Genomic DNA, 17,961 nt, shown 5'->3' on the forward strand with positions numbered 1-17,961 from the left:
CTTATATATTAGAAAAAACTATTACTTTACTGATTGAAATTTCTTTGTCTGGAAACTTTCCCTCTATGCTAATTATACATTGTCTATTATAATTGTTATAATATTATAATTGTTGCCTATTATAAATGGACTCTGGGGAATGGTGCAGGACAGGAAGGCCTGGAGGATCATTGTCCATGGGGTCGCGATGGGTCGGACACGACTTCGCACCTAACAACAACAAATTATAATTGCTGCTATAGTATCCATGCTGAATAGCCCAGGCTCGTTCAGTCTTTGATTCTGGTCAGTATTTGGCTAGGAGACCATCAAGGAATACCAGGGTAGCTACACAGAGGCAGTTTCTTGCCTTGAAAACCCCATGGAGTTTCCATAAATCAGCTGTGATTTGATGACACATCCCAGTTCAGCAGTTTGCTTCTGGGTTTAATGCTATCTGTATTACTAAAAATGGTTTATGTTTTTGACAGAGGATGAAGAAATGGCACCAACAAGAGATGTGTCTCGCCACTTTGAGGATACCAGTTACGGTTATAAGGATTTCTCCAGGCATGGAATGCACGTGCCTACTCTGCATGCTCAGGTAGCATTTATGTTACAAGCTTTTGCCAAGCATCAGGATCTAGAGCAGCGGTTCCTAACGCTGTGACCCCAACGGCGGAAGTGCTGGTGTGTGCACACGCGTGGGCAGCATGTGCAGCCGCACAACAATCTGGAGGCGGCATGGAGGCAGCCAGTGCCATGGCACTGCTGACTCCACTTGCCGCCTCCACCGCCTGCTACCACCGTGGGCTGCCACTGCCGCCTTCCACCCTCATAACGGCCACCAACCTGGCAACCCTGCAGAAGGGGTCAGGACCCCAAGGTTGAGAACCACTGATCTAGAGAGAGCACCTTATAATCCGTATTCAAAGTGTCTAATACATTTGGCCGACTTACTTTGTTTGTTTGTTATTTATTTATTTTTAGATTTATATACTCCCACTCCCCAACAGGTCTCGCGGCGGTTTACATAATAAAATATTAAAAATACAATAAAACCCCATAATTTATTCAATGAACAGTAAAACAGTACAACAATCTAACAGGCAGCAGTGGACATCCTCTATGATCAATTCTAATCCCATCTTGTTCAGCCTGAGGCCCTACCATCCCTACAGTGAGAGAGGGAGCTGGTTCGATAGTCCCTGGGACCCAAGTTGGAAACCCGGGACTCTGCCCTGGCCTCAACCGTACACCTGGCGGAAGAGCTCCGTCTTGCAGGCCCTGCGGAAAGCTGGTAACTCCGGCAGGGCCCTCAGCTCTTCCGGGAGCTCATTCCACCAGGTTGGGGCCAGGACCAAAAAGGCCCTGGCCCTTGTTGAGGCCAGATAAACATCCCGGGGGCCCAGGTACATTTCTCAACCCTCCTAATGCCGCACCCCTTTAATACAGTTCTTCATGTTGTGGTGACCCCCCCAACCATAAAATTATGAAATACAACCAAATCTGACCAATGGCGTGAAGATCCATTGTTCATGATTGTATATAAATTCGGTTTTTCCCGGGGTTTCTCAGTTCAGTTCTGCCTCTTGTCCCACCAAGCTGCACTGCCACCTGGAGCACCTAGCAGGAAACTGTGCTGCGCTGGAGGCACTGCTGGAGCGGCTGGTGGCCGAGCACAAGCACCTGCAGGAGGAGCAGCAACAGTGGCAGCGCCCCCCCCTCCCCAAGCTGCTTGCCCTGCCGCAACGCCTGTGAAAGGGTTGTTCGACCCTCAAAGAGGTCCCGAACCCCAGGTTGAAAACCACTGACTTAGAGGGTTTTACTGTTATCCAATGTATATAAGAAAATAATTCCCTAAACAATTGAGATTATTTTTAAGTTAAATTTTAAAATGCCTCTTGTACTAGGTGATCTTGTTATCTTCCCTTATGTACCCACTTTGTCTTTTAGGACTATTCATGGGAGGACCATGGTTATTCTCTGGTAAATCGTCTGTATCCAGATGTGGGACAGCTGATCGATGAGAAGTTTCATATTGCTTATGACCTGACTTACAACACAATGGCCATGCATAAAGATGTGGATACCTCAATGCTAAGACGTGCAATTTGGAATTACATCCACTGTATGTTTGGAATAAGGTTGGTCCTGTTATCTCTAGCTTTAGTTAGGATCTCTTAATTCTGATAAATAGTGCTACTAAATACAGTTTATTTGATTAGGCTGCACTAAGACCCTGCGTCTAAATGAAGCAGAAGATGTAGAGTTGGTTTTTATACCCCGCTTTTCACTGTCTGAAGGTGTCTCAAAGCGGCTTACAATTACCTTCCCTTCCTTTCCCCATGACAGACACCCTGTGGGGTAGGTGAGGCTGAGAGAGCTCTGACAGAACACCTGAGTCAGAACAGCATGATCAGGGCTGTGACAAGACCAAGGTCACCCCAGCCGGTTGCATGTGAGGGAGCACGAAATCAAACCTGGCTCACCAGATTAGAACCTGCTGCTGCTAACCACTACACTATGCTGACTCAGCTAAAGAGGAAAGGAACATAGTAGCTGTCAATAAGTCTTTATCAACTTCCTATTATATATTTTAAGGCAAAGGTTCTATATCTGTTAACCTCTGGAAAACAGGAAATAGTGCCTTATGCTCCGGTGAAGCTGGTCACCTGAGGTTTTAAAAAATGGACACATGCTTTTGGGAAATAATATGGAGCTATTGTTATTAAGGAAGCCAGTCAGTGTAGAATAGCAGATGGCTAGGAAGCAGCAGGAAAGAAATGAAGTGTGTGGGCCAAGTAGCTAGTCTGTTGCCTGGTACCTGGTCTTCTAGGGACCTTCTGGAAAGGAATTATGGGAAGCTGAGGAAAAGAACTCCATGGAGAGGAGAGAGAAGTGTTCAGAAGGCTAGTGGCATGCAGCTGTGCGGAGGATGTGCCTGGAGTTCCAGAGAGCTGGTACAGATTCCATCAGAACTCCTTCTCCTTTGCTTGGTACACGCATTGACTTTGGGCATTGCTAAATGATGAATTGCATATTGAGAGAAATTGGCACCAGTGGTTCAGAGAAGAATGTGTCTTGTTTCCACACAGATATGATGACTATGATTATGGTGAAATTAACCAGCTACTGGACCGCAGCTTTAAAGTTTACATCAAAACTGTAGTTTGTATGCCTGAAAAGACCACAAAAAGAATGTATGATAGCTTCTGGAGGCAATTCAAACACTCTGAGAAGGTATGTTCCGCAGGCAGTAGGTTTTACTTGTTAGGTTGCATAGTAATGCCACTGAACAGTTCTAGATGCCAAAGACCTCATATTGTTTAAACTGCAGTTACCTTAAGTAATTTCATCTCTCGTAACAATAAACCTGAGGATTGCTGTTCTATCCCACATAGCTCTAGCAAGTTCTTACTAACTTAATCCAAACTATAAACCCAGGCATCTTGGTCCTGTTCTGGGACAGGCTTCCTACATTACATCCACTTACGCGAACAGATTTCATACATACAACAGAAGTATTTGGGGTAATAATCCTCCCCTGATCATTATAAGACTTTCTTGGTTTCTTCTGCAAACTCCACTTTAAAATCAAACTTTGGGGTTTGTTATGCTTCCAAGTAACTGGGTCCTTGGAGCTATCACTGCATGATCCAACACTATACAGCTATAGAGAATTAAATGTAGATCTACAGCCAGTTCACTCTCAGCAACCTCAAGACAAATCATGTCAGCTGCTCACGCATCTGTCACTCCAAGGCAGTATGTACCTTGCACCTCCACGTAATCTTTGGAGGGTACTACCAGTTTCCTGCATTTCTGAATTACATCACTATCTTCATGAATTTGGCCATTGCTGATGCAGAAATTCTGTACGTCTTACAAAAAACAGCAGTTCTGTGAACTTGAAATTTACTTCAAACTAATTCATCATATGTGTTTTTCTTTAAAAGGTTCATGTCAATTTGCTTCTCATAGAAGCGCGGATGCAGGCCGAACTGCTTTATGCTCTGAGAGCCATTACTCGCTACATGACCTGAAACATCAGTTCACAGTGATGGAAGGTGCAGCATATTCTACCTACCAGAGGACGGTAACGCTCTCCTGAACCAGTGGTGGCTAAAAGCTATGAGGTCCATCATGCCATACCTCCTTTAGATTCAGCTCTTCCCTTGATGGAATGCTAGTGCTGCTGGATGTGGTGACGGGGGGGGGGGGCGACTGTGCCCGTGTGCTCCCTGATCACTTCAGCCTCGCTCCTGGTAGCACAGGAAACCATCATTCGCGCCAGCACAGTAGTTAATTATGCAGACCCTGTATTGTTGCAAGTAGATAAAATCTGGAGCACAAGAAGAATCTGAGGACTTCTGCTTTTGATACAAGGATAATTGATTTTAGTGATGTCCTGATGCTGCTGCATTTGCTGGTGGAACGAAGAGACTAGCAATTCCAATTAAGCTACAAGTGAACATAAGCACTGCTATTGTCTGAGCCTACATTTGATATGGTTTTAAAGTCCTTGCTCATAACCCAACTGTATGCCATACTAACTGTTCAAATGGCAACAAGTCTTTTAAAGAGTACTGTTGCTTAGCTTTAAAATTGCTAGTGGCTTGATCTTGTCCACAGGGGTGCGCTTACTTCGAGAGAGAGAAGGGATGGGAATGTTGAAAGGCTGCAACTCTGAGCTTGGGAACAAGGATGAGCGAGGTTCTTTCTGCTGTTCCTAGGAGCTAGCTGCAATGTGATTTCAGACTATCAGGCCACCCCTCACTACACTGCTTCCTCACAGCTATTGTCTATCACTTGGCAGCAGCTTAAGTAGGAAAATAGCATAAAACTCTAATTGCAAGTTTGGTATACAGCTGGTTTTTTTGGATACTTTTGTATGAGTGTGAACCGCTTCTGAAATCTCAGTATTACTGAATTATGAAATAAACCTTTTCTCCTCTCGGTAGTCTTCTCTCAGGATTTTTGTTTGTTTGTTTGAACTACTATTGCCCATTGCAGAACAAAGCAACAAGCCTTTGCTGTATGTGATGTGTACACTTGAAGGGAGAGAACAAACAGCTACACTGCAACCCTTGACAGTTTAACAGGAAGCAGCTGCTATTTCCTCTATTTAAGAAGTACAAGGTTAATGCTGACCCCAAAATCATAGGCTAAACGTGCAGTTTAAAAAGTTATATTTGGCTGAAATATCCTTTCTTTACATCAGTTTATACACTCCATCTGTGAAGTCTCTCTCAACTATACCAGTCTTGCCCATCTGCCGGCAGCGTAGCTGATTATTTCAGAATTCAAATAATAGATAATGATGGAGGCGGATGTGCCCTCTCTATTTAGTGCTAAAGTGTATTTATCTGAGTCCAACGAAGTTATGCAGGGATTTCAGCTTGCAATTTCTCTCAAATACTCATATTTGCGGACAGTGCAGGAGCCTGTGATGCATATTTCTCAGATGCCCTCATTACAACATGTTAAGTTTTGTTCAAGTAACGTTTTATACAGAAGTGGTGGTCTACGAAGTTTGAACTCACCTGTAGCCAAGCTCGTTCTGTCACTTAATGATGCATCCAATGCAAAATCATGAAAGGTAATTTGTGTTTAGACTGAACCTTAAACACTCATCTTAAACTATTGAAAGTATTAAGACAATATCTTTTAGAGAGAAATTCTTTCTGTATATCTTTTAAAACAGCATGTTGTGTAAAGGGAAAACATGTAATTGTTTAAGTTATATTTATTTATTTTATTTTATTTATTTCTTGAGATATTTTCCATCACTCTGGACATGCGGCTTGTGGCGGGTTACAAAAACTGATCTCCAATTACAATGAACCCCCCCCCCCCAATAAAATCCCATTAAAACAACATACAGCAATATATAAATCATGGCAGTAAAAAAATAACCCTCACCCCACCATGGCTGACTGCCAGCTGGGCATCTAGGGGGACAGCATCCACTGGTCACCCATATGGTGGTAGATCTTCCTTGGGGGGGAGGGCATCTGATCTTCTGACTGCACTGACCTCAGCCATAAAGCTGGCGGAAGAGCTCCCTCTTACAGGTCCTGCGGAATGTCATAAGCTCCCACAGGGCCCATAGCTCTTCTGGGAGCCCATTCCACAAGGTGGGGGCCAGGACCGAAAAGGCCTTGGCCCAGGCCAGGCAAGCTTCCATGGGCCTGGGAATGACCAGCAAGTTGGTACGCACCAAGCGCAAGGCCCTGTGGGGGCTCAGGGCAACAGGCAGTCCCTCAGATAAGTGGGTCCCAGACCGCAAAGAGCCCTAAAGGTCAAAACCTTGAACCTGATCCAGGCGACAACTGGCAACATGCAGTTGCCTCAGCACAGGCTGGATATGGGTCCTCCAAAATGTGCCAGTGAGGACCTTCACAGCAGCATTTTGTACCAGCTGCAATTTCTGGGGCAGGGACAAGGCAGGCCCATGTAGAGCGAGTTATAGAAGTTAAGCCTGGAGGTGACCACATGGATCACCATGGCGAGATGTTCAGAGGACAGATCTCCAACTGAAACCAACGGAGATCAGCGAGGACCCTCGCTCCCAGTTCCTTGACCCACATACAGTGGAGGGGGGATGTTGATGTTTATTGTTCGCCATCTTGTTTTTATTGTTAGATGTTATATTGTTATATTTTTAAGGGTATTGTTTGGGGATTTTATCGTGTTTTATTGACTTCTGTAAACCACTGCAAGGCATTTGTGAGCGGCAGTATATAATTATACAAAAAATAGATAGGGTGCTAGTAGCCTAGCCTAGCGAAGGTGGAAAAATGCCTGGCTGGCTATGTTCTTGACCTGTGACTATATAGTTAGCGAGGCATCCAAGGTCACACCCGAGCTCCTGGCTTGGGACACGGTGGTCAGTTGCATCCTGGCCAAGACAGGCAAGCACGCTTCCTGGTTCACCTCCTTCCTTGGAGGTGTTGAGTTTCAGGCGACTCTGCTCGAGCCATCCAACCACAGCTTTCAAATATCTGGTGAATAGTTCTGGGCGGGAGTCCAGGCGGCTGCCCATGAGGATGTAGAGCTGGGTGTCATCTGCATACTGATGACAACCCAGTCCAATACTCCAGATCAGCTGGGCCAGAGGGCACATAAAAATGTTGAAAAGAGTGGGAGAGAGCACCGCACCCTGAGGAATTCCACAGGGGAGCCAACAGCTCATTTCCCACTACAACCCTCTGGGTCCAGTTTTGGAGGAAGGAGCGTAACCAGCAAAGAGCTGTACCCCGTATCCCTGTACTGGCGAGACGATGGGCCAATAACTTGTTGACCACATCAAAGGTGGCCAACAGATGTAACATTACAAGAATGGCTGATCTGCCCCAATCCAGCTGACGCCAGAGATCATCCATCAGGGTGACCAACGCCATCTCCACCCCATGGCCAGGATGAAATCCAGACTGATATGGATCGAGGCCCAAAGTTTCCTCCAAGAATGCCAGGAACCGGTCCGTAGCAGCCCTCAACTACCTTATATGGAAATGCCGAATGCGAGATTGGGGGGTTAGCTGGTGGGGTCCAGTGAAGATTTTTTAAGGAGGGCAAACCTCTGCACTCTTCAGCAGCTCAGGGAACTCCCCAGATGATAGGGAGAGATTAATGATATCCCTGAGCTGACCTCCTTTCTGCAGGCCACCCCCTTTGAGCAGCCAAGACAGGCCGGGATCACCCCTTTAGCAGCCTGTCCACTTCGGATAATGAGAGCTGCCTGAAGCCATCAAATGTCACTTCCAAAGGCGGCCACCAGGCCTCCAGTTCCCTTTCTGTATCAACCGTGGTGGGAAGGTCATGGCGGAGTGACAAGACCAATATGCTATTGGTCACAAATGCAGCAGCAAAAGATGTAATATACAAACCTGTAAACATACAGTGGCTAAAGCTTAAGTACAGAGTCTCTGGAATGGACAATTTGGCAGATAACATATTTGAGTGTGCAACATGTTAACCACAATAGTGGCTTAGCAGAATTCATGATAAGAAAGCTGGTGGTATTAAGCCACAGGAAATACAGAGTACAGATGTTCTCAGTGACTTGGAAGAACACCGCATGAATAAAAACTAAGAAACTTGCTGACCTAAGCCAATTTATTACACTTGGTTAGCTGTAGCAAGGGCCTTATCTGAGCAATAGTCAACACATTTCACATGTCACCTAAAGCAGCGGTCCCCAACCTTTCTGAGGTCAGGGACCGCTTCCGGGGGTGAGGGGAGAGCCAACGACCCAGGTGTCGCGCACATGCGCGGTAGCTGCGTGCAAACACACACGCGCAATTGCTGCACATGCGCGTTTTCAACACCAGGTGGTGCTAGCGCACATGCACGTTTGCGTCGCCAGCGGCCGCGCCTGCCTCTTCCCTTCCTTCTCGCTGTGCGGGGGGGGAGGCAGGCATGGCTGCCGGCAGCCCAGTACCGTGGCCACTGGGCCGCGGACCGGGGGTTGATGACCCCTGACCTAAAGCGCTTTTGAATTTCTATTCCATATGTATCGGACACAGTTTTAAAACCTATTGTTGTTGTGTAGGAAGACAGATTTACTATTTAATTCCTGCAGCACCTGGTAACAAATGGGTTCTGAAACTGCTGTTTAGGTCTGCCATCCACCATTCTGACCATGAGGCTGGGAGTTCGATCCCAGCAGCCAGCTCAAGGTTGACTCAGCCTTCCATCCTTCTGAGGTTGGTAAAATGAGTATCCAGCTTGCTGGGGGGTAAACGGTAATGACTGGGGAAGGCACTAGCAAACCACCCTGTATTGAGTCTGCCAAGAAAACGCTAGAGGGCGTCACCCCAAGGGTAAGACGTGACTCGGTGCTTGCACAGGGGATACCTTTACCTTTAACAAAGTTATACAGTCAGACATTAGTGTTGTTCAGCAAAGCACTTAGTCTTGATGATGTAGATGGTTTATTTTTGTATCCTCAAACCTTAGTGGAAATGTAGGCAAAAGAGCTGTGCAGTGTACAAGATACGTAAAAAAATAATCTGAGAACCATTTTTTCACTGTAGCAGCCCCTGTAATGTCTTTAAAGTATTTCAACACCACCCATTTTCAAATTTAATATTTAAAGGACATAAAAATGAGTTTCAGTTCTGAAATCTCTGGAGAAGCTTCTGAGCCACAGGTTTGAATTCTGATTCCCAGTACAGTTTGTGGTAATCTCTTAAATCACTGTCAAAATTGTAGTCCAGTGCTAATTCTTCATCTGCAGCAAGAAGAAGGGAAATATATCAGTACATTTTAAACAGTCTATATACTTAAAACTATTAAGGGCGTAGTCACTAAAGTAGCTAGATATACATGCATAATCCTGTGTCATACAAGAAACTCCAGGTATGTACATGAAAACAAACTCCTGCAAGTAAGTTACTCAGGTCCATCCTGTGGAAGCTCTTCTGACTGCTCTATCCAAGGGGCCACATTAATTAGTCACCAATATTAAATTCCTTGCAAAACTACGCATGCATAAGGAATCAGTATGTACTTCTGAGTAATCTATAAGAGGATACCAGGTTGCTAACAAAACAGTCAGGACATAGTAGCTTAAATAGTTGACCATAAATAAGTGAAGTTGTCAGGCAGGATAACAAGGCTGCAGTGACTGTATTCAGGATGAAGTGTGGTGGAGTCAAAGTGAATTCAGATGTGTTCTGAGGCTTCCTGTCATGTGCTCTCCTAGAAGAAAAATGCTACTAGAAGAGTTTATAAGGTACGTAAAAACAAAACAAAAAACCTTGGAAGTGGATGTTCTGTGTAGTGGTAATATTGTTCTCGATGCTTTCAAGATGGAAAGATCTGGCTGATCTCGATGCATCAGTGTTTGGAAAATAAATGCATTTGCAAAGGACTGCTACACACACAGGAGTAGACAAGTTGTGGCCAGTTTAAATAATGCCTCATGATATCCTTATCCATCCATGGTTCCTCTATGTATTTGTGAAACAACCTGGGGGGGCGGAACGTGTCCAGCTGTCGAAGTTGGAATACGGCCCTGCCTCTGCCGCTCCCACCCTCTGTCCCTGGACTCTAGCCTCTTTACTGTCAGATGCACCTCAGTGCCTGGAGCCAGCAGCAGGTAAGGGGAGAAGGCCCTGGGCAAAGGGTCATGGTAGAGGGCCTGCTAACAAGGGCCTCCTGGCCTGCTAGGCTGGGACTGCTGGGCTGGGCCTGCTAACGTGGGCCTCCCAGCCTGCTGACTGCCTGCTAAGGAGCTCTGTCCTGGCCCTGCTAACAAGATGGCCAGCCACCGCCTGCCCCACTTGATCCGGATGCGAGCTGCAGCCCAAAGTCACCTTAAGTTGCCTGGCTGGGGGCCACAGGAAAGGAACCCTTTTCAAGGCCCGTTCTTAGGAACGAGCTTTGAAGCTAGTGACAAGATAAATTGTCAGTGCAAAGTCTCTTGCCAGAATACTACTGCAGACTGAGAAATTAAAAACACTCATCACCCTTAAGAGCTGCACTGGGGCAAGCCGGACATCCTTACAATATTTGATTTGCGTGAATACAGTACCAAGTTCAGACTCGATCATTGTTCAAAGTTCTCAGCTAGAAAACCATAGTGAGATCTCTGGTAACCTAGGGTAGTGGTCCCCAACCCCCGGGCCGGGGACCGGTCTCGGTCCGTGGATCAGTGGGTACCAGGCCATGGCTCCTCCTCGTCCTCCTCTTGAGCTGCTGCCTCGGGGGCTGCCCTGCCACGGGCTCACCTTTGGTGCTCTCCAGCAGCCGCCATGACTGGGGCTTCCCCTCAGCATGGCACTGTGCAGCGGCTGCTGGTAGCACCCTGCAGCGGGCAGCGGGAAGTCGGGGGTGCCGGCGGGAAAGCAAGCAGAGCAGGGGCTCAGGCGGCAGTGGTGACATTCCTTGGTAAAAGACTACCCCCCCCCGGGCCTCAGTAAAATTGTCAAGCATTGACCGGTCCCCGGTGATAAAAAGGTTGGGGACCATTGACCTAGGGCATCAGTGTCATGTTTTCCTTGGCCTCTAGTCCTGAGTTGTACACAAAAATACCATGACTAACAGCTTTATTATCTATATATATAGATCTTAGCAATCCTTTTTTTAACCTATCAAAACAGATTGCTGCCACTGCATTTAATTGCAGTAATTTCCCTAAGTTTAATATATATGTGAAATACATATATTTTTTTTGGTCTCACTTCAATCTACTGCTAGTCAATTTCAATGGATGACGTTATGGGAAAAGGAACCAGGCAAAAAAAACAAAAAAAACTCATCATGCATAACTTCTGCCATGTTTCCCTTAGTCATCTTTTGCTAATTCCAAAGCCCTGAAAGCTCTTCTGTCTGTTTAGAGCCAATCAAAACCAGTGATTGGGTTGTTTCTTCTTTTCTGTACTTTTTCTGCCTCTTTGGTATTTTTATGATACGTGATCAGAATTGTACATAGCATTCCAGAAATAACTGTACATAGATCCAGAAAGAAACCCTGCCCAAAGAATTTGCAGTTGCTTGGCTTTAACTCTACCTATCATGAAACAGTAATGAGACTGGATTTTAGTTCTCACCTAAAAATGATGTAAGCAGAATTAGCAGGGTGTTGGAGTCCTCTTCTTCTAAGCAGGGCCCTGCACTAGTAATATTTTCACTATAGTTCCACAGGGTTTTGCATATCAAGCAAGCCAGCTGCCAGTCTGAAGGTCCAAAGTCTCTTAAACAATCAATTAACCTGTTATAATAATGAGGAAAAGGCAAAAGAAGGAAGTGAGACAGCTAGAGTGAGTGTGGAGGAAGACTCACAACGAGGTGGCAAGGACATCTCATTGCAATGGCGGTGAAAGTGGCAAAGCGTGACTTCTTGGCTGCGGAAATCATGTCTGCAAGCTCTTGCCCGGCACAATTGTTTAGGGTAATTCAATCTCTTACTGCCCTCGAGGAGGGGCACCAAAACTTTAGGAAATTGGACTTGAGCTGTGAGGCATTAGTGAGCCATTTTGTGGATAAAGTCTTGTTGCTCCGCCAGGACCTACCTACCATGATTGCTACAGATTGTGAACTGGAAGCTCTGTGGCTGTCACAGGGCAGATTGCTTGATGGCTTCAGACAGCTCTCATTAACCAAAGTGGACCAACTGCTGGGATCAGTGAGAGCGACCACTTGCCCGTTAGACCCCTGTCCATCTTGGCTGCTCAAATTGGGCGACAGATGGATAGGGGATCCCCTGAGGGAGATTGTGATGGTCTCCTTGACATCTGGAGAATTCCCCGAAGGGCTCAAAGAGGCAGTAGTTCGTCCTCTCCTGAAAAAGCCATCTCTGGACCCGCGAGACCTCACGAACTACACCGAGTCTTGCATTTAGAGTTTCTGGGGAAAGTAGTGGAGTGGGCCGTGGAGGACCAGCTCCTGGCGTTTTTGGAAGAAACCTCGGCCCTAGATCCATATCAGACTGGCTTCCATCCTGGCCATGGGGTAGAAACCACGCTGGTTGCTCTGACAGATGATATCCAGTGCCAGCTGGATCAGGGTGGTTCAGCCATCCTCATACTTTTAGATTTGTCGTCCACATTTGATGTGGGTGACCATGAGCTGTTGGTCCACCGCCTCGCCATGACCGGTATTAGGGGTACCGTGATGAAATGGCTGGTCTCCTTTCTCCGGTATCAAACTCAGAGTGTGGCAGTGGGGGAAGAGCTGTCGAATCCCTTGGCACTTCCTTGTGGGGTGCCTCAGGGAGCGATACTCACCCTCCAACACACACATTTCAACATCTATATGTGCCCTCTAGCCCAGTTGATCTGGAGTTTTGGGCTGGGCTATCACCAATATGCAGATGACACCCAGCTCTATCTCCTGATGGACGGCTGGCTGGACTCCCTCTGGAAACATTTGCCAGTTGTTTGGAGCAATAGCTGGATGGTTCAGGCCGAGTCATCTGAAACTCAACCCCTCCAAGATGGAAGTCCTGTGGCTGGGTAGAAGGGGACAGGAACAGGCAGTGTGCCTCCCATGCCTGGATGGGGTGCAACTAACACCTCCACCGACCGCCAGGAATTTGGGGATGATCTTTGATACCTCACTTACCATGGCAGCTCAGATCATGAAGGTAGCCCATACGGTATATTTCCACCTGCGCCAAGCTCAGCTACTAGTGCCTTACCTGTCCTCGGATCACTACGGTCCGCTATGGTCACTCCCAGACTGGACTTCTGTAACCCGCTCTATGTGGGCCTACCCTTGTCTTTGACCCGGAAACTTCAGCTGATACAGAATGCAGCCACCAGGGTCCTTACTAGGACACCTTGGAGGGCCCACGTTCAGTCAGCTGAGAACCCTGATGTCTAGGTTCTGTGGGGCCTGCAAGACTCACCAGGCATTTGGTTGAGGCTGGGGGTGGTTGAACCGAGTTTTGATCACGGGGTCCCACCCTATCTGAGCATCCCAGGATTATAATTAAGATAATAAATAATACCGATTCTGGCTGGGATCAGCAGAGTTGGTTTGGGGAGATTATCATTACCGCCATTACCGTCCCACCCCCTCCAGGCCATTGGGGGGGGGGCTTCAACATGACCATACATGGTAATATCACCCAATAAATGTATAACACATTTAAAAAATATATAAAAAATTAACTCCCACTCATTTAGGAAACCCTTCCTGGGCTGTCAAGAAACCCCAGGGTTTCATGAAATCTTGGCTAAAGACTGTTCTATTGCCTTCTTTAAGGAGGCATTGAATGCAATGAGAGAGAGAGAGAGAGAGAGAGAGAGAGAGAGAGAGAGAGAGAGAGATTAAATCTTCCCCCCACTCCTTTGTAAATTTAGAGAACAAAATTAGACCCCTTTCTTGGCCAAGTTTCCTATACTCACTTTTTAATTGCACCTTCTTCATTCAGTATAATACGCCTGCTTCTATCCACAGTAAGGTTGAGGAGAACTCCACAGGCCGAAAAGCAGACATCTTGATGTTTGGCATCGAGTAAAGCGATCATGAATTTGTACACTGGATTTTTCATAATATGAAACAGTAAGAAACTTTTTCAAACTTGTTTTTAAGTATCTGGACAGTATTTGCAAGCATACAACTATCTAGACTTGCTGCCATGTTGAAATACTGCACTCTTAAAAACTTAATGATAGTTTTTAATTTTTCTTCATTCATATCTGGCTTTCTCAATGAATTAAAAATGTGAAAAAATACCGTGGGGATTATAGAACTGAACATAATGCAAGCAAAAATGTCTCTTAAGGCAACAAAAGAGGCAATGCAGGCAAAAGGGTATTGAACCATTGTTTATAAAGAAACAACCTGAGCTCTTCCTGTTACAGCCCTGTTCCTTTTTATGTTACAGCCCTGTTCCTTTTATAAAATGCCTTCCTGAAGAATTTCATTTTACATATTCTGTCGAATGATAGGGGAGCCTCCCTGGCCTCCTCAGCCGACTCATTCCACATGATGGGTGCCATGACGGAGATGCATATGAATACTGCATCTTAGAACAACACGATCACCATGAAACATGGAGCTTCATCACACAGATCGACTGGTCCACCTAGTTAAATATTTTTTACTCTAACTGGCAAAATCTCTTGGGGATGTCAAGCCACAGACACAGCCTCTCCTTTGAAGCCAATTCAGCTTCAGCTGAGCTGAACAACTAACCCAGTCAAGCTTATACTGAATTTTTGGTTCTCAATTTTTTTTTTTAGCTCTGACTGCATCATTGAACCCCCTCCAGACGCTCTCATTTGCACCTGTGACTTGATAACCGACCGTGTAGGTCTTCCTATAACGACCATAACCATGTAGACCGAGGGTGCTCACTCTGGCTACAATTTATTGACCTACTCTGATGTTACACAAAAATTGTCCAGGCTTGGCCTGGAATTAAACTGAACCCTGTCTTATGACATTAACCCATAGCTTTCATATAGCTTGTATTTAAATGAGAACAAGCAGGTATAAAACCTGGCCCCTGGTATTTGAACTCACCATTTTTCTGAACAATGAAGTCACAGATTTCATCATATTGGGAAAGGTTACCAAAGACTCGAACAGCTTCCAGGATTCCATCCATATTATTACTCATTAATAGCTTTATGAGCACTGTTAACAAAAAATATTTTTAATGGAAAAGGAACATTTAGCAAAATTCAAGAGTCAAATGCATTTTTGTTGCAGCTAAATGATTAAAGAAGAGTTGATTCTTATATGTCGCTTTTCTCTACCCAAAGGAGTCTCAAAGCGGCTTACATTTGCCTTCCCTTTCCTCTCCCCACAACAAACACCCTGTGAGGTGGGTGAGGCTGAGAGAGCCCTGATATCACTGCTCGGTCAGACCAGCTTTATCAGTGCTGTGGTGAGCCCAAGGTCACCCAGCTGGGGGAGCGCAGAATCAAACCCGTCTCGCCAGATTAGAAGTCCGCACTCCTAACCACTACACCAAACTGGCTTTAATAAGAAATTTCTGCAAGGACTGAGAGCAAACACCTCTCAGACAGAAAACAAGGGGTTGAAGGATAAAAAGAAAATTATATGTTGGGGAGCAATTAGCTCTCGTATTTACTGTAAACCGAACAGTGCCAATCTGGTCACAAGGTGAAAGCAGATACTAAGAAATTCTGGAAAGCCTACAGAAATCAATGAAGCTTTTCATGTGCTGGAGGTACAACAGAGACATACACTTGCACTTTCTTCTTATTCTAGCCAAAACATGAGAAGCGGTGGTAGCAGCCAGAAAAACCACAAGGGGGGCTATCTTCCCACTTGTGGGAGCAGAAACGCTGATAGGATCCAACCCAAAGGTAGGGCAGTCTGTAGCTCATAGATGGGGCTGGAGGGACAGAAGAACTGACGGACTATCTATGGAGGAGAGAGGCCGGGAGAAAAGCAATGCTTGGAGAATGTTGGAAACGGAAGCACTGTTTGGCTAGCCCTTAATCATGGGTAAATATTTGTTTGTTTATTAATTAATTTATTATTAACCCTCCCCAGAGGGTCAGGTCTCAGCCAGAGAGACTTTGGTGAAGCCTAGAATGCCAGCAGCAGCCACTGAATAATGGGCTGTGGGAGTAGATAGCTACTGCTTCACAGAAGACATGGTGGGGGGAAATTTAAAAGCCAGAGTTTTTAACTTTAACCACACTAACACTATACTGAGAATATAAGATGTTTGCTCTGTATCTGGAAAAGGAGGGTATCTTGGCTTCTCTGACATGCTACTTGCTGAGACATTTGGACTCCAAAAACCATACCTAGGCTGTAGTGAAGTACAAGAGAAGCTCTACTGATAATATCAGCCCTTAGAGGAAGCCCACTGGAACTAGTTCTTTTGATCAGACAACATACTTTCCTACATCTGCTTCAGTTCGGTCAGAAAGATCTGAATGCAAAGCCAGACTAATCATAACAAGCCTATTTTGACATGGGCCTGACCTACAGTCCTCTCCTTGAGTCTCCCCTTCACTATGAAGAAGCAAATAGCTATAACTTGTCAGTGGCTTTTAAATGAGTGTTGAGAAGCAAAGGCTTTTTTTCAAAAATGCTGCTCAAAATGGAATACGCAGCAGAACATATCAATTAAAAATGGCTAGTTCTTGATCTAAAACATGATGCCTATAGCTAAAAACAAATCTACTGCCGTAAAAAGGATGAATCATTTGAATTCACTACTGAACAGTAAGCATGCTTCAGCATCCACCAGTCCTGCTCACTAGACCTGAACAGGGTGCCAGTCATTCAGTGAACTGTTCAAATACATCTGGCTGCATGATGACTCTGCTCTCTTGCATGATTACAGTGCCTCTTCACGGCTGTTGCCCTTCCATCTTCTGCCACCACCTCCAATTTTAAAAGGTGGATGGATGAAAGGGGGGGGGAACCACACTCAGAAGGGGAATATAAATTACCATTAAGACTTTCTACTAGCGTCTTGATAGATTCAGGTGGGTAGCCATGTGGGTCTGAAGCAGCAGAACAAAATTTGGCCACACCTATTCAAATTGTGATCAAAGTGAACATGTGCTAAAATAAAACCTGTGCATCTTGTTCCAATGCTCCAGCATTAGCAAGTATAAATAATTTTTAATTTATCTGGATTATTTTTAAAAATTATTTTATTTATATCTCACCTTTCTCATATCATGGTTCGTGGCAGGTTACATTACAATATACAATATACATTCAAATCCCCCTAAATCAATAATAAAATCCCTATAAAAATCCACCCCGAGACAGCGAAAGTCCCTCCCCACACCCGATATAACAGACCCTATGATGGCACAATGCCTCGGGGGCAATTCCAGAGGTGTCTGATGACCTGGCTAGCCAGCGAGGGGCCCAGATCTAACCTGCCCTGGCCTCAACCAAAGACCTGGCAGAAGAGTTCCATTTTGCAGGCCCTGCGGAACTGAGAAAGCTCCGTCACGGCCCTCAGCCTAAAAAGGCTCTGGCCCTGATCGAGGCCAGGCAAACCTCCTTTGGGCCAGGGACCTCCAACAAGTTCATACCCTCACAGTGAAGAGCCCTGTGGGGAGCATAAGGAGACTGGTGGTCCTGCAGATATGAGGGCTGCAGAGTTTTCACTGGTTTCTTAAGCATTTTGAATGAGGGGTGTGCGGTGCCTTCAATTCCCACAGCACTGTCCACCTCTACTGACTTTGCACTGTCTAATCTCCCTGTTGTGAGAAATACAGAAGCCCCTGCAAGGCATATGATGTTGTAGGAGCAACCACACAAGAAGCAGATCTCCTTTTTTGTTTGTGGCCCTCCTACTTCTCACTCATTTGTTCAATGTTCACAGCAATGCCCTCTGTTATCTACATCTAATGCAGTCATGTGTGCTCCCATCTCCCATGCAGATCAAAAAGCACAACGGGACCTCCCAGCAACAGGGCAGTGGTTTCTGCAAAGCTGAGAGAAAACCAAGGTTTTCTGAAAAAGAGGGTTTTAAAAAACAATTGGGTGAGGTTTTGAAAATCCCAAATGGTC

General features: G+C 45.6%; 2 protein-coding genes across 5 annotated transcripts in view; one reads left to right on the top strand and one right to left on the bottom strand.

The window, feature by feature from the left end:
• SESN1 (sestrin 1) overlaps positions 1–4,942 on the top strand; it is a 59,832-nt gene extending 54,890 nt beyond the window's left edge. For all 3 annotated transcript variants that reach the window (XM_077302564.1, XM_077302583.1, XM_077302574.1), the window contains exons 7-10: positions 471–583; positions 1,936–2,126; positions 3,078–3,222; positions 3,939–4,942. In XM_077302564.1, coding sequence (XP_077158679.1) covers positions 471–583; positions 1,936–2,126; positions 3,078–3,222; positions 3,939–4,025 — 536 coding nt within the window. In that variant the 3' untranslated portion in view covers positions 4,026–4,942. The remainder of the gene's footprint in view (positions 1–470; positions 584–1,935; positions 2,127–3,077; positions 3,223–3,938) is intronic.
• Positions 4,943–5,774: 832 nt separating this feature from the next.
• Positions 5,775–17,961, bottom strand: part of ARMC2 (armadillo repeat containing 2) — a 66,577-nt gene continuing 54,390 nt past the window's right edge. For both annotated transcript variants that reach the window (XM_077302556.1, XM_077302546.1), the window contains 4 exons: positions 14,965–15,078; positions 13,842–13,974; positions 11,541–11,701; positions 5,775–9,217 (listed from right to left, as the gene is read on the bottom strand). In XM_077302556.1, coding sequence (XP_077158671.1) covers positions 9,099–9,217; positions 11,541–11,701; positions 13,842–13,974; positions 14,965–15,078 — 527 coding nt within the window. In that variant the 3' untranslated portion in view covers positions 5,775–9,098. The remainder of the gene's footprint in view (positions 9,218–11,540; positions 11,702–13,841; positions 13,975–14,964; positions 15,079–17,961) is intronic.

This window comes from Paroedura picta, chromosome 1, assembly GCF_049243985.1.
Source record: "Paroedura picta isolate Pp20150507F chromosome 1, Ppicta_v3.0, whole genome shotgun sequence".
Classification (NCBI taxonomy): Eukaryota; Metazoa; Chordata; class Lepidosauria; order Squamata; family Gekkonidae; genus Paroedura; species Paroedura picta.